This window comes from Cotesia glomerata, linkage group LG5, assembly GCF_020080835.1.
Source record: "Cotesia glomerata isolate CgM1 linkage group LG5, MPM_Cglom_v2.3, whole genome shotgun sequence".
Classification (NCBI taxonomy): Eukaryota; Metazoa; Arthropoda; class Insecta; order Hymenoptera; family Braconidae; genus Cotesia; species Cotesia glomerata.
The window spans coordinates 3,057,797-3,085,685 of record NC_058162.1 but is presented as its reverse complement, the minus strand read 5'-3'; the positions used below and the strand labels follow the sequence as shown (position 1 = coordinate 3,085,685).

The 27,889-nt window shown below is 27.1% G+C and overlaps 5 protein-coding genes across 5 annotated transcripts; 2 read left to right on the top strand and 3 right to left on the bottom strand.

The window, feature by feature from the left end:
* Positions 1–2,144: 2,144 nt before the first annotated feature.
* On the top strand, positions 2,145–11,297 carry LOC123265960 (probable glutamate receptor). Its single transcript, XM_044729957.1, has 12 exons — positions 2,145–2,318; positions 2,382–2,591; positions 3,269–3,369; positions 3,446–3,529; positions 4,685–4,999; positions 6,098–6,204; positions 6,588–6,758; positions 8,697–8,935; positions 8,994–9,208; positions 10,107–10,363; positions 10,890–10,962; positions 11,039–11,297. Exons 2-12 carry the CDS (start codon positions 2,411–2,413, stop codon positions 11,240–11,242), a joined length of 1,947 nt encoding a protein of 648 aa, XP_044585892.1. The 5' UTR covers positions 2,145–2,318; positions 2,382–2,410; the 3' UTR covers positions 11,243–11,297.
* Positions 11,298–12,522: 1,225 nt separating this feature from the next.
* LOC123265309 lies at positions 12,523–13,836 on the bottom strand. The gene is made up of 2 exons (XM_044729005.1): positions 13,647–13,836; positions 12,523–13,391 (listed from the first exon to the last, which is right to left on the bottom strand). The coding sequence occupies exons 1-2, from the start codon at positions 13,834–13,836 to the stop codon at positions 12,523–12,525; spliced, it is 1,059 nt and encodes a 352-aa protein (XP_044584940.1).
* A 2,159-nt stretch (positions 13,837–15,995) lies between these two features.
* LOC123265965 lies at positions 15,996–16,888 on the bottom strand. The gene is made up of 2 exons (XM_044729964.1): positions 16,631–16,888; positions 15,996–16,507 (listed from the first exon to the last, which is right to left on the bottom strand). Exons 1-2 carry the CDS (start codon positions 16,631–16,633, stop codon positions 16,172–16,174), a joined length of 339 nt encoding a protein of 112 aa, XP_044585899.1. The 5' UTR covers positions 16,634–16,888; the 3' UTR covers positions 15,996–16,171.
* Positions 16,889–17,212: 324 nt separating this feature from the next.
* LOC123265307 (putative ankyrin repeat protein RF_0381) lies at positions 17,213–21,541 on the bottom strand. Its single transcript, XM_044729004.1, has 2 exons — positions 21,377–21,541; positions 17,213–18,514 (listed from the first exon to the last, which is right to left on the bottom strand). The coding sequence occupies exons 1-2, from the start codon at positions 21,539–21,541 to the stop codon at positions 17,213–17,215; spliced, it is 1,467 nt and encodes a 488-aa protein (XP_044584939.1).
* A 645-nt stretch (positions 21,542–22,186) lies between these two features.
* On the top strand, positions 22,187–25,891 carry LOC123265306 (putative ankyrin repeat protein RF_0381). The gene is made up of 2 exons (XM_044729003.1): positions 22,187–22,334; positions 24,075–25,891. Exons 1-2 carry the CDS (start codon positions 22,187–22,189, stop codon positions 25,889–25,891), a joined length of 1,965 nt encoding a protein of 654 aa, XP_044584938.1.
* The last annotated feature ends 1,998 nt before the right edge of the window (positions 25,892–27,889 follow it).

Sequence of the window (27,889 nt, the reverse complement as noted above, 5' to 3'; positions counted from 1 at the left end):
ACAACACATTTAAATAATAAATTAAACTAAAAAATTTACTATTATTTTGTCATCGGTCTTAGAAGCGTGTAAAAATTTACAAACTAATTCAGATGTTTTTTTCTAAAGGGGTATTCTGGTCTAGAAACATGAATTTCAGGTAATTTAATCAAGTGCCCTAGAAGAAAGGAAATCAATATTTTTACTATCCATTTTTCTATAAGTTATTTATTAACATTAGAAGAGTACAGAAAAAAATAAAAAAAATTAGCAGCAGTCTCAAGAAATTGGCACGTGACCATATCCACAATTCCAACCCTTCAAGCAATCTAAACAAAAAAAATAAAAAAGATTATTAATCTAGAGTAATGTTGCTATGGCTGGAACTACGGTCATCCTCAAATTTCAATTTTTACTATTTTTAAAAAATTCGAAAAAGTCAAAAAAAGTGGTAAAAAAAATTTTTTTTTTTTTTCAGGCACTTACCATTTTGTGAAAAAATTTTTTTTCAACTTTTCCAGCCATAGCGACATTACTCTAGATTAATAATCTTTTCTATTTTTTTGTTTTAGATTGCTAGGAGTGTTGGAATCGTGAGTATGGTCACGTGTCAATTTTTGGAGACCCCTCTATTTCATCAGCTGCTAATTTTTTGAATTTTCAACTTTTTTTATTTTTTTCTGTATTCTTATAATGTTAATAAACAACTTATAGAAAAGTATATAGTAAAAATATTGATTGCCTTTTTTCTACGGCACTTCATTAAATTACATCAAATTCATGCTTTTACACTGAAAAAAAAATTAACTTGATTCAAGAGGGAAATTCTTGAATCAAAAAAATAATTTTGAAGAGGGTAATTGTCTTGAATCAAGTCGAAAAATTCTTGAATCAAGTAAAATTCACTTAAACCAACTAAAAATTTGTTAGTTTAAGAATTTTTTTACTCAAATCAAGAAGATGAAGTTCTTCAAAATTATATACTTGATTCAAGAACATTTTTTTTTCTGTGTAGACCAGAATACCCCCTTAAAGTCAGTAAAAATTCTCAGAAAAATAAGTAATATTTTTTTCTAATTACTTAATTTTCAAAATAACTAATGATCTTTTTTTTTTCTAACTAAAAATTTTTTAAGATAATTAAAAATATTTTTTTCCTAGATAGGGGAAGGACGGGCAAAACGGATATGTTAATTTAAAACTGAAATAACAAATATATATTATAATCATATCTATTCTTAACTTTGGCTAATAATTTTTTGGGTAATTGAAGTTTATAATTAAAGTAAAATAAAAATAAAAACAAAAAAATTCTTCTTCGAAATTAAAAAGTCAACATTATCCGTTTTGCCCTACCAGGGCGGGCAAAATGAATACTCAGGTCGCGTAAAACGAATACTGATTAGAAAATACATTTCAATCAAAACGATCGTCGCAAAAATATGAACCACGTCCGGAATATGAAGAAAAAAATCAAATCTGCATCGTCCTTAACAACATTAAAATAATCAATGTATATTTACGATTTAAAATTTTAATTTTTTTCCTAAATTTCAATATTTATAAAAAAAAATTCTCACAATTATGCAAAACCAATGCTTTATCGATAACGGTAAGTGTAGTTACATAATAGATTGATAGATTACAGTCTAAAATGTTTCTATCGATCGACCAGCGATTTAAAACGATTATTAATTTTACCCACCCTCTCCGTCTTGCCCGCCCGTCCCCTACTAATTTTTTAAAATAATTAGTACTTTTTTTTTTTCTAATTACTAATTTTTCAATTAGTATTATTTTTTTCCTAATGACTAATTTTTCTAAAAAAATTGAATAAAATGTTTTTTTTTTTGCCTAACACTGATTACAAGATTCTGTTAAATAAAATTTCAAGCATTACTCAAAATTTTAACTTCTTTCAAATTATTATACATAAAATCTTAAAAAAATTTCGATGAAACACTAAATATTCATAACCATAATCGATTACACTTTATATAACATAATACGTAGTAGAAATAGACCACTGCAGCTGTGCAAATAAAAAAAGCACCCCTAAACGAATGTCAATAAAAAAAGTCGTATAACGTGAGTAGAAATTACTAAAAGAGATAAAATAATCTAAGCTGATCGATCAAGCAATTACGCTCACGATATTTGTTAGGATCGATCGCCGATGTAATTATTATTATATACACAAGTACAATGTAGACACATTTATATTTATAATCAGTGCAATAGAAATCCATTAGCAACTATCAGTGTTACATCAAATTGACGCATTAAATGTTACATTAATGTTAAATATTGTATTTGTTTAATACTCGTTGATACTAATGGTATGTAAAAATGTAAATTTTTATATAGTTACTTATTAATTTACTTGATTTATTTGTTTTCAGAGGGAAAGGTGATAACTGAGTGAGAAAGTATGAAAAATTTGGTGATTTTTTCAATTTTTTTGTTGGTATTAATATTACCAGCAGTAAAAAATGACTTTTTGAACCGTCCAAATCATATTTATGAAAAAATTATTCGGAGTATTCATAGATATTATAATAATACGTGTATTATATTGATACACGCAACTTTAGAACCAGTAGAGCCTAAAGGTATGTAATTTTATTTAATTTAAAAGTTTTACGCTCTTAGAATTTTTAAAAGATCAATTTTTTTTATCATTATTGTAATGTACATAAATTTTTACACAATTAGCTTAAAATCTGAAGATAATATTTTATATTAACGGAATTTTTTTTTATTTTTAAACTTCGATGATTTAAACTAAAGATATTGTGCTCACTGCAAGACACTTTTTTTTAAAAAAACTTCTTGAAGATCATCCACAAAAACCAGAAAAATCATTAAAAAAAAAATTATCGAAAAATCCTTTAAAATATCTTTAAAAAAAAATAAGCAGTGTTGCAATAAAAAAATAATATTTTAAAAATTTTAAACAATTTTATTTCTTTACTGAAAAATAAAAATTTTTTTCACAGTAACTTTATTAGTGGAAAAAAGTTATCTAGATTTAGGAAAAAACAATTTTGGATGAAAATTATTATTTTCCAGACCAAAAAAAACTTTTTTTCAAGAGGAAAGTTATTGAGAGAAAATTTTTTATTTCTTCAGCTAAAAAATAAAATTGTTTAAAATTTTGAACAAATTTATTTCTTATTACAAAATTGCTCATTTTTTTTTAAATTAATTTTTCTCTCAGTATACACGTGTATAATTTCTTGCTACTAATTAGATAATAATTATTGCTCTAATTTATTTGGAAAAATAGTTGGGATAGAAGAACATACAAGGTTAAAAAATCTCCAAGCATACTTCAGTAGAGCTGGCATTCGTACAGTTATAATGAATATTAAAACATTTATTACAGAGGTAAACATAAATTATTTTTTAGCTAACGGATACTAACAATTAATTAAATGTTTGATAAAATTCTTTAACGTTTCAGATTGGCGGCAGTTATTACCACATCAAGAGACCTCTATTTGTTCTTTTAAACGACTCAGATGAATTGAGAGATCAGTTTGCAACTGTAATTATTATTTAATAATTATTAATTTCTACTCAGAAAAAACAAACTTCTTGCGCCAAGAAAATTTCTAGGAAGACATAAGTTATTTTGGAGCAAGAAGAAATTTTCTTGGCTCAAGAAACTTTGACTTGATTCAAGAAATTTTCAATTTTGCTTAGTATTTTTTTGAGCCAAGAAAATTTACACTCCAGTCAAGAATTTTTAACTTCCCGCTAAGAAAATCGAAGATTTTCAAAAATCGGGAAGTTATTGTTTTCACCCCGTTTTGCAAAAATCGAGTTTTCATCAGATCTCGACGTTTGAAGGTCATAGGAAGTTTCCCTGACTATCCCCGTGAGGTTGTCACGGTGTCTGTATGTATGTATGTGTGTGTGTGTGTGTGTGTGTGTGAAAGTATGTGAACCGCTTATAACTTTTGAACGGCTTGACCGATTTCATCGCGGTTGGTGCCATTCAAAAGAGCTTGACCAAACTTAGATTTTGAAAACTATTTGGACCAATTCAGATCAATAGATTTTGAGAAATCTTAAAAAAACTGAAAAAAAAATTTTTTTCAAATGTGGTTTTTTTGGAATAACTTTTAAACGGCTTAAAGGTTCAATTCTAAAAACTAATAAGCTGTTAACCTCAAAAAACCACGCCGATCGCCACCAGTCCGATCAAAATCGGTTGATTCATTAGAGAGATATCGTGAACGAAAGAAAACCGAAAAAAGTGTTTTTTCGGAATAACTCCAAAATTCCTAGCGCGATGAATTCAAAATTTGAGATTCTTTATGAGGCTTGAAAAATTGCGTCGAATGCTTCTAACCGCGTAAAAATCGGTTTATTCATTCAAAAGTTATTGTGGTTTAAAAATTAAAAAAATAGTCTCTTATCAAATCTCTATCAGACTTTTGAGCTCGAAGAGCTTTAAAGGATAGGAAAGCAATCTCTTTGAGCTCGGAGAGCTCAAAATAACCCATCAATTGTATTTTTGAGCTCGAAGAGCTCAAAAACGTCATTGGTGCAATTTTAAGCGCCTAAGTATGGAATTAGTGGGAAGTTGCAGGGATGGCCTTCAGAGTTAACCGTTTTTCTAATTTTTTTTTCAAAATTTAAGTAAAAATTCTTAGTTATAAATATCAGTAATTAACGTAATTTTTTTTTCTGTAAGTTATTAGCGCCGTGGATAGACATGGCGTACCCAACATGGTTGACATTTTTCAATGACGAAACGTCGATCTACGATTACTTCCGCGACATTTACATACCCTTCGACTGTAACTTTATGATATCGAAAAGAAATTTGGAAATTAATTATGAAGCAGAAATCATCACAGAAGTCTATCAAGTTTACAGAGGACTTGAATTGAGACACGGTATTTTCGCGACCTGGAATATTGTATCAGGTGTTGAGTACACTAAGTACAGTTTGTATCAACGAAGAAGCGATTTACATGGCCATACATTGCGAGTTATATCTCTAGAGGTTATTTTGTAATAAAAATTAATTATAATAAGAACTAAAATTACCCGATGTTTTTAATTTTTTTCAATAATTCAATAAAAACAAAAAAATATTTTTTTAAAATTGCACTTACAGTTTTTTGCAAATTAAAGTTTTTTTCAATAAAAATAAAAATTCTAAAAATTTTTAAATGTCGGCTAACGTTTTCATCAATTAATTTAGCAGATATTTAATAATATTAATCATTTTTTTAACAAATCAATTTTGTCAAAAGAAAAGAAGAAAAAAAAATTGATATTTAGAAATTTTAAAAAATAAAAAATGCTATTTTTCGAAAATAAGTTTTTGGAAAAAATCCATTTTTTAAAATAATTAAAAAATTGTTAAGTAACTACTAACTTTAATGTAATTTTGTAATTAAAATTAATTTACCATATATTTGATAATTTTAATAATCTTTTCAATAAATAAAAAATAGCAAAAAAAGTAGAGAAAAAAATTAATATTTAGAAATTTTTAAAAATAAAAAATGCAATTTTTTAAAAATAATTTTTTGAAAAAAATCTATTTTTAAAAAAAAAATTAAAAAATGATTAAGTAACTGCTACCTTTAATGTAATTTTGTAATGAAAATTAATTTAGCAGATATTTGATATTAATAATTTTTTTAACAAATAAATTATGGCAAAAAAAATTGACATAGAAATTTTATAAAATAAAAAAAATGCAATTTTTTAAAAATAAGTTTTTGGAAAAAATTTATTTGTTAAAAAAAATTAAAAAATGATTGTTATTGCTAACTTTAATGTCATTATTTTGTATTTATTAAATTTCTACTAAAGTTTTTTTTGTATAATACTAAAATTAGATGACGTTCAACAATTTTTTATTTTTTTTCATTAATTAAATCACAAGTTAAAAAATACTTAAAAAAAATTGCACGTATAATTTTTCAAAACTTCTACGAGCGCAATTTCTTCTTTTAATTTTTTTGTAATAATTATCTCATAAAAAAAAATTATTAAAATTTTCAGATGTCGGCTAATTTAATTTTCATTTTTTCTTCTGAGTAAAAATACGAAAAATACAAATAAATAAATTTTTTATTAATTTTTACAGGATCCGCCATTCTCAGAAATAATTCGTGATAAAAATAACAATGTGATAGGACTAAGAGGATTCTTCGGTGGTATAATGGATTTATTAAAAGAAAGTTTAAATTGCACGTAAGTTTTTCAGTGAAACAAAAACTAACTTTTTTTATCTTCTTTGTTTTTCTTATTATTATTCTTATCATAAATTTTCTTATTTTTACTATCCGCTTTATCTTTATCTTCGAGTTTGTCTAAAATTTCCTGCAATTGACGTTGAGTTTCTTGACGAAAATATTCTTCTTGACTAGCAGATGATTTTTCTTCATAAATATCTTTTTTACTTCCATCACCCCGACGCCGGCTTACAGAATAACCATATTTTGGATTAATTAAAATTTCATTAACTCTTCTTGAATTTTTAAAAATTTTAGCAAACATTTTTTTGACAGCAAATTTTAAAACTTTTATTAATATAACAAGCTGACAATTTCAAATAATACAACTAAATTTTATAGGTTAACATATCAAACATCAAATGAATGGGGCTATTTGTTAGAGAACGGTACTTGGACCGGCGCAATGAATACATTAATTAATAATGAAACAGATATATTTGCTGCTGAATTATTTATGACAAGAGATAGGTTGGATTCATTAAAATTTACTACTCCACTTTATTCAACCAAGTAAGATTAATTGAATCAGTTTTTATATTAGTTAGAAAGAAGATATTTTTAAATTATGAAGATTAACTCGGTAGATATTTAATGAATTTTGTAACAAATAAATTATAAGAAAAAAAATGAGAAAAAAAAATTGAAATTTAGAAATTTAAAAAAAACTAGCAAACCTTGCAGTCACTATGTGACTTCCGTGACTTTTGAACTATAGATAAATAAAATATTGCTTTATTAAATAATTACTTTTGTTAAATTGCACTGTACTTTCTTAAATATTGACGTTTTTAAATATATAAGCTCATCCCGATGTTACACTCATTGAGAGCTTTCATTTGAGTACCCACATGCATTTTGATATATTTTTCATATATTCATATATATAAATATATAAAATATATGAAAAAATTGCATTTTTAATCTATTTTATTAAGAGAATAAGAAGAAGTTTGTGTCCAGGATAGTCATATGATAAAATCGGTTTTTTCAGTGAAATTTAGAGTCATTGCAAAGGTCTTGACTTGAATTTGTTCCTTTTTAAGGTTTCATATCATTCTCACCGATAGTCAACTTATTATGATAAGTATTTAAGCTGCATTCAAAAATTCTCAATCTCTAGATACATAATTAAGAAATTGCCTTGTATCTTGTGAACTATTGATATTTTCAAAGATATAAGCTCACCCCGACATTACACTCATCGAGACCTTTCATTTGAGTACCCACATAAATTTTTCATATATTTATATATATTATATATATTTATATATCAAAAAATATATCAAAATGCATGTGGGTACTCAAATGAAAGCTCTTGATGAGTGTAACATCGCGATGAGCTTATAACTTTAAAATGTCAATACTAAATACCTCGCATCTTGTGAACTATTGACATTTTTAAAGACATAAGCTCATCTCGATATTACACTCATTGAGACCTTTCATTTGAGTACCCACATCAATTTTTCATATATTTATATATATATATCATATATATAAATATATAAAATATATGAAAAATTGATGTGAGTACTCAAATGAAAGGTCTCGATGAGTGCAATATCGGGGTGAGCTTATATCTTTAAAAATGTCAATAATTCACAAGATACAAGGTCGTTTCTTAATTATGTTAAATTTCACTGTACTTTCTTCACTATTTACATTTTCAAAGATATAAGCTCATCCCGTTGTTACACTCATTAAGAGCTTTCATTTGAGTACCCACATGCATTTTCATATATTTTTCATATAAACATATATATGATATATATAAATATATGGAAAATTGATGTGGGTACTCAAATGAAAGGTCTCAATGAGTGTAACATCGAGATGAGCTTATGTCTTTAAAAATGTCAATAGTTCACAAGATGCGAGGTAATTTTTTAATTATTGACATTTTTAAAGTTATAAGCTCATCGCGATGTTACACTCATCAAGAGCTTTCATTTGAGTACCCACATGCATTTTGATATATTTTTTGATATATAAATATATATAATATATATAAATATATGAAAAATTTATGTGGGTACTCAAATGAAAGGTCTCGATGAGTGTAATGTCGGGGTGAGCTTATATCTTTGAAAATATCAATAGTTCACAAGATACAAGGCAATTTCTTAATTATGTATCTAGAGATTGAGAATTTTTGAATGCAGCTTAAATACTTATCATAATAAGTTGACTATCGGTGAGAATGATATGAAACCTTAAAAAGGAACAAATTCAAGTCAAGACCTTTGCAATGACTCTAAATTTCACTAAAAAAACCGATTTTATCATATGACTATCCTGGACACAAACTTCTTCTTATTCTCTTAATAAAATAGATTAAAAATGCAATTTTTTAAAAATTATTTTTTTGTTGAATTAAATTAAAAATACTCAAATGACTACTAAATTTAATGACATTTTTTAATTGAAAATTATACATAAACTCAATAGGTCTCGAGTATTCATAAAAAAACCAGCATCTTCAATGCTGAGTTGGGACAAATACATAACACCATTTACCACCGGCATTTGGAGTGCTCTGGGTATAATTATTTTAGTAAGCAGCGCATCGATAACAATAATGAAATCAATAGCTGTTGTTATTCATTTAAAGAATGTTGAAGACGATAAAGCAGATTCAAAATTTTGGGATGTCGTTTTTTCTATTTTTGGAGCTTTATGCAGTCAAGGTAAAAATTCAATATAATTTATAAGTAATTAAATATTATTATGTTGTTCATTTTTAAGGAATGGAATTATCATTATTAAATCCAATACGGATCGTACAATTTTCAATCCATGTGACAGCTGTAGTAGTTTTAGCAGCCTACTCAGCAGCACTAATAAGCTCTTTAGCTGTTAAAGTATTTGTGTTACCTTTCACGACCATGGAAGGATTATTAGAAGATCGCACATATCGTTTTGGTGTTTTGGATGCTTCTGCTGATTATACCTTTTTTCAGGTTTATTTTCTATTAATTAATTTACTTAATTTTAATTTTAATATATATATATATATATATATATATATATATATATATATATATATATATATATATATATATATATATATATATATATATATATATATATGCAGTTTTTTTAAGCTTCTAAGACGTTAATACATACAAATGTTATGAAAATTAAGTTAGCTCACATCTAAAAATGTTTATAATTTTTTTTATTAAAAAAATTTTTTTTAAATTTTCATTTATAAAAAACTATAAGTGCAATTTTTTAAAAATATTTTTTAGTTCTCATTAAATAAATGAAAGAGAATTTAAAAATTAAAAACGTAGGCTAACTTTAGTATTATAATTTTATGAAAATTAAGTTAGCCATCTAAAAATTTTTAGAATTTTTTTTATAAAAAAATTTTTAAAAAATTTTCATTCATAAAAAACTTAAAAAACCATAAGTGAAATTTTTTAAAAATATTTTTTAGTTCTAATTAAATAAATAAATAAAAAAAATTAAAAATGTCGGCTAACTTTAGTATTATAATATTATGAAAATTAAGTTAGCCATCTAAAAATTTTTAGAATTTTTTTTATTGAAAATTTTACAAAAAAATTTTTTTTTTTTAAGTTTTTATTTATAAAAAAAAACTTAAAAAACCATTAGTGAAATTTTTTAAAAATATTTTTTAGTTCTAATTAAATAAATGAAAAAGAATCAAAAAATTAAAAACGTCGGCAAACTTTAATATTTTTCATATTCTCTTAATAGTATAGATTAAAAATGCAATTTTTTAAAAATAATTTTTTTTTTGAATAAAAATAAAAATAGTCAAGTTACTTCTAACTTTAATGTCATTTTTGAATTATTACTATTATTGTTATGCAAACGTTTGATTTTCAGAATACAACAGATCCAATAATGGGAGTGTTATATGACGAAGTACTAGTAAAAGAAACAGAATTACCATCTAATTATTTAGAAGGACTAACAAAAGTATGCAGCGAAGAAAAGTATGCATTTATGTCACTGGATGCTGCAGTATCGCAATTAAAATCTTCAGTCGACTGTACTTTAGTTCCATTAGATACAATTTCACAAGCTTCTATTGGCATGGCTCTGGGACCCGATTGTCCTTTCCGTGGCATTATTAATAATAAGTAAATTACATTTCTTTAAATATAAAAAATTGTTTTGCAAAGATTACCTCAATGCAAAATGTATATTGTATTCAAATCATTTAATTTTAAATCATTTTAAAGTACTTTTCTTAGTCAGGGAAAGTTTAAAATCACTACTATATGTATCTCCACTTTGATATTAATTAATTAAAAGCCTCTTGAGAAAAAATTATTGAAAAATCTTTTTTTTTTTTGCCATCTATACACTGAGAGAAAAAAAATCTTTAAAAAAAAAAAATAAGCAATATTGCAATAAAAATTAATTTTGAATAATTTTATTTTTTCACTGAAAAATTAAAAATTTTTCTTACAGTAACTTTCTTCTTGGAAAAAATTTTTCTAGATTTAGGAAAAAACAATTTTGGATGAAAATTTGCAAGTTGACTATCTAAAATTATTTTTTTCCAAACCAAAAAAACTTTTATAAAAAAAAATAATAAATAAATTAAATTTCTTTAAATGTAAAAATTTGTTTTAATTATTTTAAAAATTTTTATCTTTTCAGCATACTTTTATTGAGAGATAGCGGACTTTTGAATAAATTACTTCATTCTGATTGGGCGTTACCTGGTGACAATGTAAGAATTTTATTATTGATTCATAGAATAATTTTTCTGTACTACGAAGTTTAATGTATTTTTTTTTTTTTTTTAGATCAAAAGTGAATGGGCGACTGTAGAGCTAAATGACGTATTACCTCTGATAGTAGTTTTAATTGTCAGCAATTTTGTAAGTGTTTTTATGATGTGTGGTGAGAAGCTGATGCAGCTCAAATTGGCGCGGAATCGCGGGAAGAAAATTGTTAAGTTTGTCAAAGGTGTTAAATTATCGCCGAAAAATAATAACACAATCAAGTGATACTTAAAATTATTGTTAATTATTTAATATTGAATTGATGGAAATGAATGTACTAGATTTTAATTAAAAAAGTATATTATTTTTGTTAAAAATTTATAATGAAATATTTTCTAGATAAAATATAGTTTTATAAAATATTCTGAATATAATCGAAAAGTTATTCTATTTTTTCATTATTATATAATAGTATTGAAAAAAACATATTTAATTTAAGTGAACCCAGATGTCTATTTTGATTTTAATATTGGTGGTGCAAATGGATGCAGAAATAAAAATAACTAGCAACCTTGCAGTCACTACGTGACTGCCGTGACTTGTGAACTATAAATACATAAAATTTTGCTTTATAAAATAATGACTTTTGTTAAATTACACTGTACTTTTTTGAATATTGACGTTTTTAAAGATATAAGCTCATACTGATATTACACTCATCGAGAGCTTTAATTTGAGTACCTACATGCATTTTGATATATTTTTCATATATTCATATATATAATATATATAAATATATGAAAAATTGATGTGGGTACTCAAATGAAAGGTCTCGATGAGTGTAATGTCGGGGTGAGCTTATATCTTTAAAAATGTCAATAATTCACAAGATACAAAGTCGTTTCTTAATTATGTTAAATTGCACTGTACTTTCTTAACTATTGAAGATTTTGAAGATCTAAACTCATCCCGATGTTATACTCATCAAGAGCTTTCATTAGACATTTTTCATACATACATATATATATATATATATATATATATATATATACTAGCTGACCCGGCGAACGTTGTTTTGCCATGTGAATAATTTCTAGAGAATTTCTAGTGTCGAAAAAAAATTACTAACTTATTGGAAGTGTATAAGGATGTAGAATATGAGTGAAAAAGGCCTGAAGCGCTGTGAACGATGAGGGAATGTTGTTTAAAAATAACAAAACACCAAACATTAATTGTTTTAATTTATTAAAAGTAATAATTATTTATATAATTAATTAATTACATAATATTAATCTCTTAATGCTGCAGCGTGAACAATATTTTTTGTTAGCCCGTCTTTAGCTAATACAAACAAACTTGATGGTTTACCCACTCGAGAGCATGCAACGTATAATTGTCCGTGTGAAAAACATGGTGTGCTCAAATCTAAGCCACAAACAGACATTGTTTGGCCTTGGGATTTATTAATAGTCATTGCAAATGCCAATCTAATCGGAAATTGAATACGCTTAAATTGAATTGGCACATCTATGGGTATAATAGGTATTCGTGGTATCAATATATTTTCACCTCAAAACTTGCCATTTAAATGATTGTCCGCCATTATCTGGATTCCTTCGACGATATATTGGATATCCGTCGACATTTGTGATTGTATCGTTAGTGAAATCTTTAGGGAAATTTTTTGTACATTTTCCATCTGACATGCAAGGCGATGAACGATTAAAAGTACCACATGGGCCATGAATCATGTTTGTTGTAACAATATCAAACAGCAATTGATCAGTAAACGGATCGGGAATTTCTGCAGAAATTATATTATCTATTTCTTCAGGATGGATTTTGTCGATTAACCAAACCAAAATGTGGGCATGAGGTAATCCTCGCTTTTTCCACTCAACCGAATACAGCCAGCAACGTGTGGGACCGAATATATGTGATTTAGTAATAAAATTTATTAATGACTTCAGCTTTTGTCTAAACACACATGCTGTAATGTCATGACGATGTATTGAATTTTGGCCAGGCAACAGCAAAGATTTAATCTCTGGCCATTTTGGATTACATGTGAACGTGATAAATAAACACGGTCGCCCATATTCGCGCACGAAAGTCAGAGCATCCTGTATATACTCTTGCATATGACGTGGACTGCCTACGTACGATGATGGTAGAATGACAGAGTTACCAATTTCGGCGGCGTCGGCGTTGTTGACAATAGCGTCTCGCAAGTGAATGTACTCTTCCACACGTAGCTTGAGTTGATTATATCGTAAGTATCGTAGTCGTTCGCCTTCTATCTTCGCGTACATGTCGACTATGAATTGTTGACAAAGCTCTCGAAATCGTAGAATGGCGTTATCTAGCCTACGTCTAATCATCAATCTATACGCATAATAATCCTTCGAGCTAACGTTCTTGTTTGTTTCGGCACCTTTAATAATATATTCATAAATATTTATTTAAGTTAATTGCGTTTAATAATTTAATTGTTTTGTTAAAAGTGTAATAATCAAATTCATAATAAATGAAGTACCTGATACGGGATCTCGTTGTTTAATTTTTATGCTATATCCGTCTTGTCCCTTTCAGAAGATTAGCGGATATTGGAGAGCGTCATATGAACGGTGTGTATCAGTAATGAACTGAAGATTATTATTTCTCCTACGAATCACAATTTCTCGTGCACCTGTACGATTGCCAACCATGATTCTAGCAACGTCGTCAGCAACAGGTGCGTTGAATCTACGAATGTGTTCTCCAGCTGGTGTTTTATCAGGATTAATAACAATAGCGTGATTATCGCTTTCTAATTTGTGCATGTGGGATTTGAATATTTTCAACAATTCATTATGGTTAATCAAGGTTATTGTAGCCATAACGTGCATCCACCCGATTGGCTAGTGCACTTCCGGAGTCCTCGCCGCCCATAAAGTAGATTTGTAAAAATTTATGTGGTTCATTTGGCATTGGCAGCAATGAGCCTATTTTATGATAAACTTGGCCTCTGATTTTAAATGTAGAATTGTATTGTTGACCATTTGCATTAGTATTTTGAACTATTTCTGTTGCTCCGAACGATGTCATTTGAAAGCATGAGTTGAATGTTCGAATGGACTTCAGGAACACGTTAGAATCTGGATCTGTGCCGATAAGCAAACCGTTCAACGGTTCCGGTGGTGTTTCAATTATAGGTAGTTGTACCTTCCCTGACGCGCAACACATCCCGGCTGGTTCAATTTTGAATTTCAAAGCATGACAATACGGGCATTCTTTGTCCATAGCACCAATTACTACTTTTGAATGAGCATAATATTCAATATCGGGCTCATACTGGAATGCTAGACGCAGAAATGATGTAGCTACAAATGCTCGATGTGCCTGTTGGCGTTGTTGGTCATTCGCTCTGCGTCTATTGACAGTAAAACGGTGTGATTGTCGTTGTTCTAATCTCATGACTTCATTACGTTCAGCTCGTGTATCGTCTGATTGTTCTTGACGCAATTGCGCCATTCTCACACGCGCTCCAGTATTTTCTTCCTGAACTTGTTCTTCGGTTCTTTGGGCTCTTCTATTTCGAATGCTTCTAGATTTATTTGTATCACGGCTCAAATTGGCCCCTTTGCGTTTTGTTGGCATTGTTCACTGTACAAAACAAAACACACATGAATAGAACTGATTAAATTATTTAATTATTATATTAATCATTTATTTTATCTTTGATTACATTAAATATACATGTAAAAATTAGATAGTTTCACGAAAGCGAAAAATTTTATGTTTCTTAATTATATCGAAAATACATATTGTTAGAAATAGTGAAAAAAAAAATTCTGTCGAAGTTAGAGCTCTTATAAGTAAACACAAAAAAAAATTTCCCAATTGTAATAAAAATCTAACTTTCACCGAATTCGTTTTTCACCATTCCCAACAATATTTTCGTTATAAATAAGAAAGAATAATTTTTGATTTTATAATAAACGTAAAAAATAATTTATACTTACAACTCAATAGCCGTTGTTTGCGGGAACTCGTGACACGTGTTGAGTATTTTAGAGGTTATGTAAGTCACTTAATTAACTGATCATGCGATTTACACTCAAAATTAATAATTTTACTAGTTATTAATAATTAACTATATTCAATAATATTAGTTATTAATAAATAAATAATAAAGTTACTCGAGAATATATTTGATATGAGAGTTACACTGAGATAGTAAAAATATTTAACTACTACGCTTGAAGCATAAACACTAATAATAGCCGAAAACTGTAGAGGTAACATCCCTACTCCGTGCTGTTTACAGGGTGAGAAGTGACACCGGTAGACACATGGAGGGGATAACTTACCAAGTGATAATAATTGATGTTATCGAGCGGGATAGAAAATGATAAAATTATGAAAATGACTATTAAAAAGCAAAGGTTGGTGATAAAAAAGTGCAAATTTAGAGTTGTATGTAGTTTTTGATGCCACATAATAAAAAAATTAAAAAAAAAAATTTTATCAAAAAAATAAAAAAAAAATTTTTAGAGTGAACACCCCTTATCACTTAGAGGTTAGAAAAATAGATAGTAGCCGATTCTCAGGCTTACTGAATATGCATAAAAAATTTCATGAGAATCGGTCAAGCCGTTTCGGAGGAGTATGGGAACGAACATTTTGACACGAGAATTTTATATATTCGAAGATATTATATAATACATATAAATATATGAAAAATTGATGTGGGTACTCAAATGAAAGGTCTCGATGAGTGTAACATCGGGATGAGCTTATATCTTTAAAAATGTCAATAATTTACAAAATACAAGGTCATTTCTTAATTATGCATCTGGAGATAAAGTATTTTCGAATGCAGCCTAAATACTTATTATAATAAATTGACTATTGGTGAGAATAATATGAAGCCTTAAAAAGGCACAAATTAAAGTCAAGACCTTTGCAATGACACTAAATTTCACTAAAAAAACCGATTTTATCATATGACTATCATCGAAACAAAATTGTTCTTATTCTTTTAATAATATAGATAATTCAATTATTTTTTATTCAATTACCTACTAATACATATAATATTTATTCAAAAATATAAAAAACTAACGACCTTCACATATAGCAGTTAATTCACTCGAAAAAAATTGTTCTTTCTCACTTAATTCTCCATCAGTCTTATTATCTATCTTAAACTAATTATCTATCACTCAATATTCAGTAGAATAACGCGTGACGTCTGTCAATAGCTTTTCTATTCTGGCGAGCGCGAGATTCCATTTGTTGCCGATAAACAAAGAGCGGTCGCATTAAATTAGTACCAGCAGCTGTTTCCAGATCGTCTTCAGCTTCATCTTCGAGTTCTTCTAGGCCTGATGACCGAGGCTTGCGGATAAGCTTCTCTGGTTCTGATCTTCCGTTTGAAATTTGTGACAAAAGATCATTATTGGAATCAATAAAAGCTGCGGTAATTGGCGGAGCTCCGTCAGTTGAGCAAAAGATCATTCCAATAAAAACTATCATTGAAATTATACGAACGAAACTTTTTCTTGCCTGTATATAAGTAATATAAATTATTAATCATCAAAATCCATTAAAATTTTACTATTAATTCTTTATTAATATTTATTATTTCTTATTAATTATATCTTGTTAATTCTTAAGAAAATTTCTTACCATTTTATTTTTATTTCAGGATAATGAATATTCTCAATAAATTCCACTAAACTCTTCAAAATTTATCTTTGATACACTTGTAAAAAAGGACTGAAGTTAAATTTCAACTTCCTAGCAATTTATATCATTTATTTACGTCAATAAAAACATGTTAATTCTCGATTGACGTTCTTTAGTGATAACAAACCTAGCAAACATAAATTACTAATACACGTAAAAAATAGTAGCAAATCCGATTGCTTACTTAATTATCAGTCTCCAATAGTCATCATCATCCGTTAGTATTATTATTGACATTACTCAAATGTGGTATAGTAAAACGACATAATTAATATCCTTAGATCTAGTTTCAATATTTTTATTATCATGACTCAAGAAAAACTTCAAGAAAAACAACAATATTGCAAAAATAAATAAAACAATTAGACAGTCTATGAGTCGACTAATATTTTCATGAAAAATTAGTCATAAAAAAAAAAAAAAAAAAACAGGTGAGTATTCTTATAAAAGTATTTTTACAAGGACTTATTCAAGTCAGATAAAAATTTTCGTTAAAAATAAACTGTTCAATAAATTTATAAATTATAAAACACATTTGGTCAATTTCATCTTGTGAATAACTCTCAGTAATTTATAATAAATCATCGCTCCATAGTTTGGAAATATCTGTTGCAGTTCAGTTTTAATGATCTCCGCAACATCCATTGCTCTTAGTTCAATCTTTAAATCATCCACGGATTTTTTTAAAACGTCCAAATAAGTAATATTGCTTTCAATCAAGCAAGTATTTTTGATAACTTTAATTTCTTCTTTACAGCGAGTTCTCAATTTCTCGTACCGCGGGTTACGAACAGCCGCTCGATTTCTCGGACAAATATCGCACCCGAGACATAGTAATTTAATAATGTGTTTTTTAATCTCTGAAAGACAAAAATAATTGCGGCCTGTTGAACATTCGACGGCTAATTTTTTATCAGAATCTTCCTGATTAATATCAATTCCCGCATTGAGAAACTCTTGAATCAAAGGTAGCCATTTTTCGTTGTCGCTTGAAGAAATTGGACGAATTACGAGGAAATGCAGAGCAGTTCTTTTTTTTTCATCTAACATATTGATGTCAAACTTGTCGCTTGAGTGCAGAAAAAACTTTAAAGAATCCGTCTGAGCTGTGTGCGTCATAAAATGAACCATCGGTTCAGCTCCCGAATGATTTCTCTTCACGCAATTTATTTCCGCTCCGTAATCCAGAAGAATTTGTATTCTAGATAAATCTACGGACCGAACTGCTTGCATCAATGCTGACCCGCAAAATTCCGACATCGCGTTTACTTTAGCTCCCTTTTCAAGCAAAATCTTCGTTACTTCATAAGATCTCGAAATTATTAACGGAGTTGTCTTGTGAAAGTCTTCGTGATGCAAATTGGCGTTATGCTCGATTAATATTTCCACCATTTTAGATTTTCCATTGTAAGCTGCGTCAAATAAAATAGTTTGCTTTCCCGGCATTGAAACATCCTCGATATCAACGCCGTGAGCTGCCAATTTTCGGAGCAGAATTTCGTCGTCGTTTTTAACAGCAAAGCGCGCAAAAGATAGTGAGTATAAACAGGGCCTTAAATTAACGTCCGCGTTCTTTTCTAACAGGTAATCTAATAATTTTTCGTCTCTATTGTAAATTGCTACGGATAGTAATGTTGTTGTTTGCTTTTTCTTCCCAATTAAATAGGTAGATACTTTGTTCACGTCGAAATTTGTTGTTCGAACTAAAAATTCAACGTTCATGTAATTTATATCCTTTATATTGCAGATAGGGTATATTGGAATTGGCTTTTCGTTTTTTTTTGGCATGTTTTCTTTCACGGATGATGAATTGTCGGGTGAAGGCTGAAAGGAGAAATCACTTTTCGTAATATAGATAATAAGTTGTGATACGAATTTTAATTTTAGAGAGTAATTTTCAGCTGTTTATTATTAATTAGTAAGTCAGAGGTAGCATAAAAATTTTATCTAGCGTACTACAATAAGAATTTTTTTTTTAATTAAACTTTTGGCAAAAATCTTGTATCAAAAATTTAATTAAAAAAGAAATATGTGAATGTTTTATTTTGTATTGTAATTTTTAACAATCACTGTTATAAATGTTTAAAAAAATACTAGATAATGACCTGTTTTACTTGATTTCTTGTTTTTTCTACATAATTTTATGAATTTATAATTAATCGTAGAAAAAATATGCATCAAAATACTTTTTAGTTATGATTTTTATTATCTTGACTTATTTGTATAGATGATGGAATCTTTTGAAGTAATTTTTACCAATTTTAGATCTGAAATTCAAAATTTTATGTCCAATCTTTTTTTAAATATAATAAAATTAACAAATTTGAAATATTTAAAATTACTGTTTCTATCGATCCCGAAATATTAATATTAAAAGCTCAAATTTTAACTAAATTATTTTCATACCTTGCAAAATTTTAATATAAATTCTACACAGTAAAAAATTTTGTGTTAAAAATTTTTTTGTTAAATATTTAACACTTTTATGTGTAAATTTAACATTTATTTTGTTGAATTAACACAAAAAAGTGTTAAATATTTAACATAAAAATTTTTTGACGAATTGACGCATAATTTTTAACTGTGTAGGGTGTGCCAAAATTCAACTTCCGTGATGGACCTTTCAAAATTGGAATTTTGAGTTTCACTTTTAACAGGAGTTGTATTTGGGCATTTTCTGTGATATTTTGAGGATAAGGATTTATTTAATTTTTATATAATTTTTTAACAGGAGTTTTGTTTAGGCATTTTTGCTGAAATTTCAAAATTTCAAAATTTGGGTAAACAAAACTCCTGTTAAAAAATTCTATGAAAATCAAATAAATCCCTTATTCTCAAAATATCTCAGGAAATGCACAAACACAACTCCTGTTAAAAGCAGAACTCAAAATTCCAATTTTAGGAATCTTTTGAAGTAATTTTTACCAATTTTAAGAGTCTGAATAAGTTGAAAATTCGCAGACTAACTTCAAAATTTTATTTCCGATCTTTTTTCAACTATAATTAACTTTAAAATTAACAAATCTAAAATATTTAAAATTAATATTAAGAGCTTATATTTTAACTGAATTATTTTTATACCTTGCAAAATTTTAATATAAATTTATCAACTAATATTATATAATATATATTGCTTACTTACTTTTGAATTATTTAAATTTTGTAAAAATTTATTTACTGCTAAGTTAAAAATGTAAATATATAAAAATGTAAATATAACACAAACACTTTGAAAATTAAAAACAGCACACGTCAACTTTATTTTCCTGTGTTTAAACCTTGTATACTGTAGTCAAAATGCTTCTAAAATAATTACTGAGTACCTTGTACTGTGCTTACAAGAAATAACAATATGTATATCGTAGAGGTCCCATAATGCACTGAATCCTTACAATATACTTATTTTTGAAAGGTTGAACCTTAACGAGCAATATACAAATTTCTACGTTTGAAAATATTTTTCTTAAGTACTTTAAGGCAGTCCTTTAATTGCAATCTTACTTACATGTATGGAGGAAGTCATTATCGTAAAAATCTGAAAATATTCAATGTTACTATGACCATCTTAGACTTCTTTTAAAATTATACTATACAAAAAAAAATACCCAAAGAGTTTTTCAGAATTTAATATCTTTTAAACGAATAATATAAAAAAATCTCAAAATTTGCTACACAAAAAAAAAATTCGAATCAAAAGAAAAATTATTAAACCAAGAAAACAATTTTGAAAAATTTAATTGTCTAAAAATTCTTGAACCAAGTAAAATTTACTGAAACCAAGAAAAATTTCTTAGTTTAAGAATTTTTCTACTCAAATTAAGAGAATGAAGTTTTTCAAAATTATTTACTTGATTCAAATAAATTTTTTTTCTGTACATAAAAGGTTTTTTTATTAAGTACTGAAAAATATCAAAAATATTTCAAAAACAAAAACAAAACTTTTCAAATTGACAGATTTGATGTGAAAAGCCCCAAGTACAATCTTATCAGTGTTGTGTACGCACATATCATTAATTTAAGCTTATGACGCAGGTTTAAATACTATTTTTTTGTTGTTTCCGTGAAACGTAAAACTAATTCATAATAAATTTGATAAGAATTAAAAAAAAAATCTTTATACAACATTTAATCTCTAATGAATATTTTAATACACTAAATAAAAAAATTTCGTTAGAAAAAAATGAGCAATGTAATAAAAAATTAATTTGGTCACAATTTTATTTCTTAGCTGAAGAAATAAAAATTTTTCTCGCAATAAATTACTTGTTGAAAAAAAGTTTTTTAGATTTTAATAAAAAAACAATTTTAGATAAAAATTTTCAAGTTTTCTACCTAAAATTATTTATTTTCTAAATCTAGAAAACTTTTCTTTAACAAAAAAGTTACTGCGAGAAAAATTTTTATTTCTTAAGCTAATAAATAGTAATGTAATAAGACATTAATTTGTTTAAAAATTTTTAACAATTTTATTTCTTCAGCTAAAAAATAAAATTATTGAAAATTTTTAAACAAATTAAATTTATTTTTACAAAAATGCCCATATTTTTCAAGAAAAAATTTTTTTCTCAGTATATTCAAACCTTGTGTTACGTCGTGGTTAAATTAACGTTTTTATTTGTCTTGAAATAATACCTACGAATTTTTATAAATTTTAATAGTATATTGTGCCACAAGGGACGAAAGTACTACATTCTGTCCCGCGTGTGTGATTGCCACCCGAGCCGAAGGCGAGGGTGGCAAACACGCGGGTGAGGATGTAGTACTTTCGTCCCGTGTCACACATACTATTTTTTCTCCTGCCAAGCCGAAAGTTCGCGAATCTTTTAATGCAATAGCATCGTAGGTAATCATGGAAGGGGTCCAGGGGCGAAGCCCCGGCGGGGGGTTGGGGGGGGGGCGGAGCCCCCTCCAGTCAAGAAAAAATACAATTTAAAATTATTATTTAAGTAAAGATATTAAAAAAAATAATTAGTGTTATGAAAATAACAGAATAATTTTTATTATAACTTTAAATAATCATTTTGATAAATATTAATAGTAATTATAAGCATTCATTTAATAATAATTATGGATAATCTTAATGATAATATTAGATGATAATTTTAATATAAGAATAATTTTAGTGACTTAATTTAAAATTATCATAACTAATAATTTAAAATTATTATTTAAGTAAAGATATTAAAAAAATTAATTTTGTGTTATAACTTCAAATATTCATATTGATAAATATTAATAGTAATTATAAGTATTCATTTCATAATAATTATGGATAATCTTAATAATAATATTAGATGATAATTTTAATATAAGAATAATTCTAGTGACTTGGTGATTTAACATATTTTATGTAAATCAACCTTTTTTTGGTACAATATGATAATTTTTGAAATTTTCAAACTATAACATTATCACTAAATTATCACTAAACATTATCATAAATCACATTATCACTAAATTACATTATTTTTATTATAATTATAGTATATTGCACTAATGACGCAACATGAAGTGCTGACGGAAAAAGTATGTGTTAAAGAGAAGAACGTACAATGCGTGAGAGCCGATGTAGGCACTATTGCGCGTGCGCGTTCATTTATTCCGAGGATAGAAACTGCTGCTTTATTCCGGCTGCAAGCGGAAGGTATTTGAACTTTCGGCTTAGGCAGGAGAAAAAAGAATTATACACTCCTCGGGAAGTAAATAAGAAAGCCTCAGATCACATGTTTGTTGACCTCGGCTTCGCCTCGGCCAACAATTACATGTGATCTGAGACATTTCTTACTTTACTTCTCTAGGTGTGTAATATACTATTTTTGCCCTCCGGGCGGAAAGTGGCAACTTTCGTCCCGCTGCGCTAAACTAAGTTGCCGCTTTCCGCCTTCGTCGGACAAAAAAATAGTTTTTTATTGAAAAAATGACAAAAAAAATATTGTCATTTATTAAAAACTTGAAAAACTGTTGGTGCAGTTTTTTAAAAATATTTTTTTGTTCTAATTTAATTATTAAAAAAAAATCAAAAAAATTAAAAACGTCGGCTAACTTAAGTATCATAAGTTTTTTACAAATGAAATTTTTTTTTAATTTTTTTGTAATAATTTTTTTAATAAAAAAAATTCTAAAAATTTTTAGATTTCGGCTAACTTTATTATTGTTAAAATTATTAAATAAATGCAAAATTAATTTTCAATAAATGACAGCTAACATAAATGTCATAGATTAATTTTCATAAAGATTCTCTGATTCTCTACCAGGGACCTATAAGCCATTTTCGAATGAACAGATGTTCTGCAGGTATAAATTTTGTCCAAACAAGAGGGGGTAATTCATTTGGACTGAGACTTAGTTCTTAAAGTGAAATGAAAAACATAATACGTACCCACATGATATTTTTCCACTATCAGTATTTTCTTCATCTAAACAGTGCCTGTGTTTAACTTTTATTTAAAAATAAAAATAACCTTTTTAAAATTTTAACTTTCCTTATATAATTATAATTGTAATTTTTAGTGACTATTTTCTTGCATTAAGTGCTGAGTGTTCGTCAAAGCATTGCTTGTAAACAAAAACATGTGAAAAATAATCCAAATAAATTTAACAACTTACAATTTTAACGTTAATAATAATTAATAAAAATTCAAAATGAAGAGAAGAAAAATTTCCAAAAAGCCATCAACAAAAACAAAGTGTGATTTTTTATCAGCTGTTTTTCATGGAGATAAAAAAAAAGTTTTAAATTATCTAAAAAATAATTGGGATATAAATATTCGAACCGGACGAACATCTTCATTGTTATATCTCGCAATAAAGCAAAAAAATTTCAGTCTTATTGAATTATTAATAAACAATGGTGCGGAAATAAATGGTGCGCTTCAAACAGTCGGTATTTTAGAAGGTTACACTGCTTTACACATCGCCAGTGGGGATAATGACGAAAAACTAGTGCGTTATTTAATTTCCCGTGGCGCTGATGTCAATTTCTCGGCGCCTGACGGAGGACAGCCCATTCACGCGGCGGTATATTTTCAAAATATTAATATAGTAACAATACTACTTGAAAATGGCGCTGATGTAAATGCAAAATACTCTGAAAAACTCTACAAAAAATATTTAGTGGGTGAAAAATTATTCAATGACTGTTACGAAGAAGTAAACTTATTAATTCACGGGATAATAAAAAAGAATTACGGTTTAGTAAAACTTTTGATTGAAAATGGCGCGGATTTGCGCGAGTGCCAAAAAACAGTTCTGTTGCACGCAATTGAAAGCAACAGCCAAGAAATAGTTCAATTAATAATTAATAACATTTCTTCACTCTGCAAAAAAAAAGGTATCAAATTATCCGAATTTATTAACGCTACTTACCCTTCGGGGAAATATTCAGGTTATATGTGCCTGCATTTGGCTTGTAAAAATGAGAACCCATTTAGTGTCTCGCATCTGATACAAAATGGCGGAAATGTAAACGCCATAGCTGAAGATGGCGTCCAGCCTATACATTTAGCAATTTTGTACCCTAATGAAGAAATTATAAAGATTCTTCTTGACAATAACGCGCATATAGACGCGCTTTTTAAGACTCACTATTACCAAAATTTTTCTAAACTTTCCGAGTGGGTTCATAGCAACGACATAACCCTAATTACACACTCAATAATCTCCGGAAGCATTAACGTAGTTAAATTATTGCTAGAATACGACGTTATTCCCAAAACAAGCTTTCGTTTTATAAAAAATATCATTTTTTATGCCTCAGCAAGTAATAATTTGGAAATAATGGTGCTAATACTTGAAAATCTGGGTAAAATATTTGGAAAAATGTCTGAACGTTTCAAAAGCTTTGTTAATAATAAATATTCACAAGGTTGTTACTCAGGATACACGCCTTTGCATATGGCTTGCAGGAACAAGAATTTATCTTGTGTAGAATTTTTGATACAAAATGGCGCAGATGTGTTTGCAGAAGCTTCAGATGGCGCTCAACCTATTCACGTTGCGCTAATTGTTACCAAAAATGAAGAAATTATTAAGTTACTTCTAGAAAAAGGCGCTAATGTAAATGCCAAGTTTCAATTGAAGTTTTTAAAAAAGTATATTAATAACCCAACATTGTTAGACTTTAACAGTAACTTTACACTATTAAATTACGCCATTTTTGTGCGAGATACTGAATTGTTTGAACTGTTGCTTGACTATGAAGCTAACGTTGATATAAAGAATAATTTAAATAAAACACTTTTGATGTATGCTGTGGAGAACAATCTTACTATTGTTGTTCAATTACTTTTAGACAATTTTGGACATGGGAAGAATATCAATGCTAGGGATAATTCTGGGCGCACTGCGCTGAACTATGTGCTAGATAGCAAACGTATGAAGAATATCCGATTTTCAATGAGAGATCTCTTGTTTCATTACACTGAAAAAGGAAATATTGCTAGGATGTTATTAAACGCTGGAGCGAATGTCTTTGCAATGATAAATAATGATCCAAAGACCTTGATCGCTAATAGAGCTGCTTATAAAGCGTGTCCTCAAGTTTTAAATGTGGTTTTAATAAATCAATTGACTAGCCAAAGAGATATTTCTTCTCCTTTATCATATGCTGACAGGGAAGTTGATTATCAAAATGATTTTGATAACTCTTATGGTCATTTGAAAAGAGATATTGTTAAGGCACAAATTTATACGGTTACTCAACATTGTTTGAGGTATATCATCAGAAGACAAGGTATTGGGTACGAGGTTGCTAACAAAGACGCTGTTTTGATGAAACTTTACCTAAGAATTCCTAGTCAACGTTCCCTAAAGAGATTTATCCAAGAAACTAAAGCAACTGTTAGAAATACGGTGAATAGATTAAAGGCGAAATTTATTGCCGGAACTCATCTATCTTACTTTGATATTTTAGACAAGAATGTTCAGAGCCTTGCGAGGTATGCAAGAAAGAATGAAATAGTTGCGGAACTTGCCGCTGATAATTATAGAAATGAGTTGAGATTTTACTATGCAGCTTTTAAGTACAAATGGTCACAAGCTTTTCTAAGGAGAAGGTTGCTGGATAAGTGCGATCAGAGGATTTCTGAAATTGTTAAGCTTACTTTGTTACCTTATGATGTTATGCTGGTAGTTTTTGAGTATATTGAGAACAATGAAGATTTGAAGAATTTTATGGTAGCTGCAGTGAATCCAGATGATTAGTTTTCTTTTTCAAGAAAATAGCACGAAGTTTAGCGCTAGGGAGCAGAACTTTTTATCGACAATCTAGCTGAATTTACTAGCAGTTTAGATTGAGATTTTTTAATTGCTACTGAGGTTTAATTTGTTCTGACGTTTTAAATTATAATGATCAACTACAGCAGACTTTTGTAAAGAAGATTACTCGTCAAGACCTATTGAAAGTTTTCAAACAAGTTTTTTGATTAAAATAGAATTAACTTTTGCAATTAAGATATTAAATATAATTATAGTGAAATTTTTGTATTGATAATTATTATTTTTATGCTATTTTATTGACTGTATTGTTTTTTAAATAGACTTTATGTAAATCTAACTAATAAAAATAATTTTTTAATACAATAATTTATTGAATTTATCTAAATTGCATCTGAGAGCTTATTAATTAAGCTTTTATTTTCACGTAATTTTATTTTTTTAAACTGAAAATTATTTACTCATTTATGAGAATTATTATATTATAAAATTATACTGTTGCACTTGTTTTAATCAGTCAATTATTTGTAACTTTGAGAACTCTACTTACATTTTACCTGCCAAATAGATCTTTTCTATGATTAAAATTAGTTATTGTATTTTAATAACTCTTAAACTAACTTAATTGTTAATAACATTTTAAAAAAATTAGTTAAATAAAAACATTAAAGTTTTTTATGAAATTTAATGTTAATGTTTTAAATTTAGTAGAAAATTTTTATCAACGACTTTACTTTTGATTATTTCTTGTAATATTAATTTAAAATAAAAAATGAAATTTAACTGAATTAAGAGCGAAAAAAAAATTCTTTGAAGAATTATAAAACAGTAAGTATAAAATGTTTTTTGTTTTTTTTTAATTAAATAAAGTTAATATTTTTAATAATTTAAAAAGAAGCTATTAAAATAATTATATATGACCTTAATTAAAATTGTGACCGCATAAAAAATGTAAAGATTATTATTTAATTATTTTTTTACTTAAATTTTAGATAAGAGTTAAAATTGATACTAAATTTTTTTTTCTAACTTTAAATTAGAAAATTATATAAAATTCTCATGAATAATAATTATTCCGTGTCATTACTTCATCTGATAAAAAAATACTTACCTTTTTGAACTATAAATTAATCATTATACTTAACAATTTAATATTCGTCAAATAAAAAACTTATTTTTTAAAAAATCGTCGACTTATAAGATAAAAATTGTAATTGACACTTGTAATTTTATTTTAATTAAAAAAAACAAATCAACTCTAATAAATTAATAAATATAATTTTTAAGAAAATTGGTTTTTTTTGAGAACATTTAATTTTTTTAATTAGAATAAAATATCAAGAGAAACAATTAGTCGAGTGACAATAATTGGGTCTTTTACCTTAATTACTTAATAAAAAAAAAAAATAAAATAAATTATAATTTTTTAAAATAGGTTGTGCAAAAAAAAAAATTATTTATGAAAATTAAAGTAGCAGATATTCAATAAATTTTAGAATTTTTTTAAGATATAAATTAGTGCAAAAAAAATTATGTAAAAATTATAAATGCAATTTTTAGAAGAAATCTTTTTGTTAAATAAAATTAAAAATTGTAAAGTGACTGCTTTTAAATTATTTTTATAATTTTCGGGTCAATAAAAAATAACTTTTCAATAATTGCATTAATAGACAATAATAGTTAACAAAAAAAATATTCCAAAAAAATAATGAAATAAAAACACAAAAAAATAATTAATAACAAATTTTTATTTTCTTATAAGTGATATCAAAGCCGTAATACTTAAAAACCAATATAAGATCTAAAAATAATTCTAAAATAATATTAACTATAATTACGACATAGATAACTAAATATCAAATTTTATTTTAATATCACTTTGCCACTATATGGCGTTATACACCAATGTTTATGACAATTTTTTATAACCTAAAACTTCTACTTTTAATTTGCTTGAATTTGTTGCAATACCAGATTCAACGATTA

Coding starts and splice junctions, on each gene's coding strand:
- LOC123265306 (XM_044729003.1), top strand. CDS start 22,187: ATGACGCAACATGAAGTGCTGACGGAAAAAGTATGTGTTAAAGAGAAG. Junction 22,335..24,074: donor ATTCCGGCTGCAAGCGGAAG/GTATTTGAACTT, acceptor GGAAATATTCAG/GTTATATGTGCCTGCATTTG.
- LOC123265960 (XM_044729957.1), top strand. CDS start 2,411: ATGAAAAATTTGGTGATTTTTTCAATTTTTTTGTTGGTATTAATATTA. Junction 6,759..8,696: donor ACTCCACTTTATTCAACCAA/GTAAGATTAATT, acceptor TAAACTCAATAG/GTCTCGAGTATTCATAAAAA. Junction 10,963..11,038: donor GGGCGTTACCTGGTGACAAT/GTAAGAATTTTA, acceptor TTTTTTTTTTAG/ATCAAAAGTGAATGGGCGAC.
- LOC123265309 (XM_044729005.1), bottom strand. CDS start 13,836: ATGGCTACAATAACCTTGATTAACCATAATGAATTGTTGAAAATATTC. Junction 13,392..13,646: donor CATGGTTGGCAATCGTACAG/GTGCACGAGAAA, acceptor ATATTATTAAAG/GTGCCGAAACAAACAAGAAC.
- LOC123265307 (XM_044729004.1), bottom strand. CDS start 21,541: ATGATTACCTACGATGCTATTGCATTAAAAGATTCGCGAACTTTCGGC. Junction 18,515..21,376: donor CACACGCGGGACAGAATGTA/GTACTTTCGTCC, acceptor TTCTCCTTTCAG/CCTTCACCCGACAATTCATC.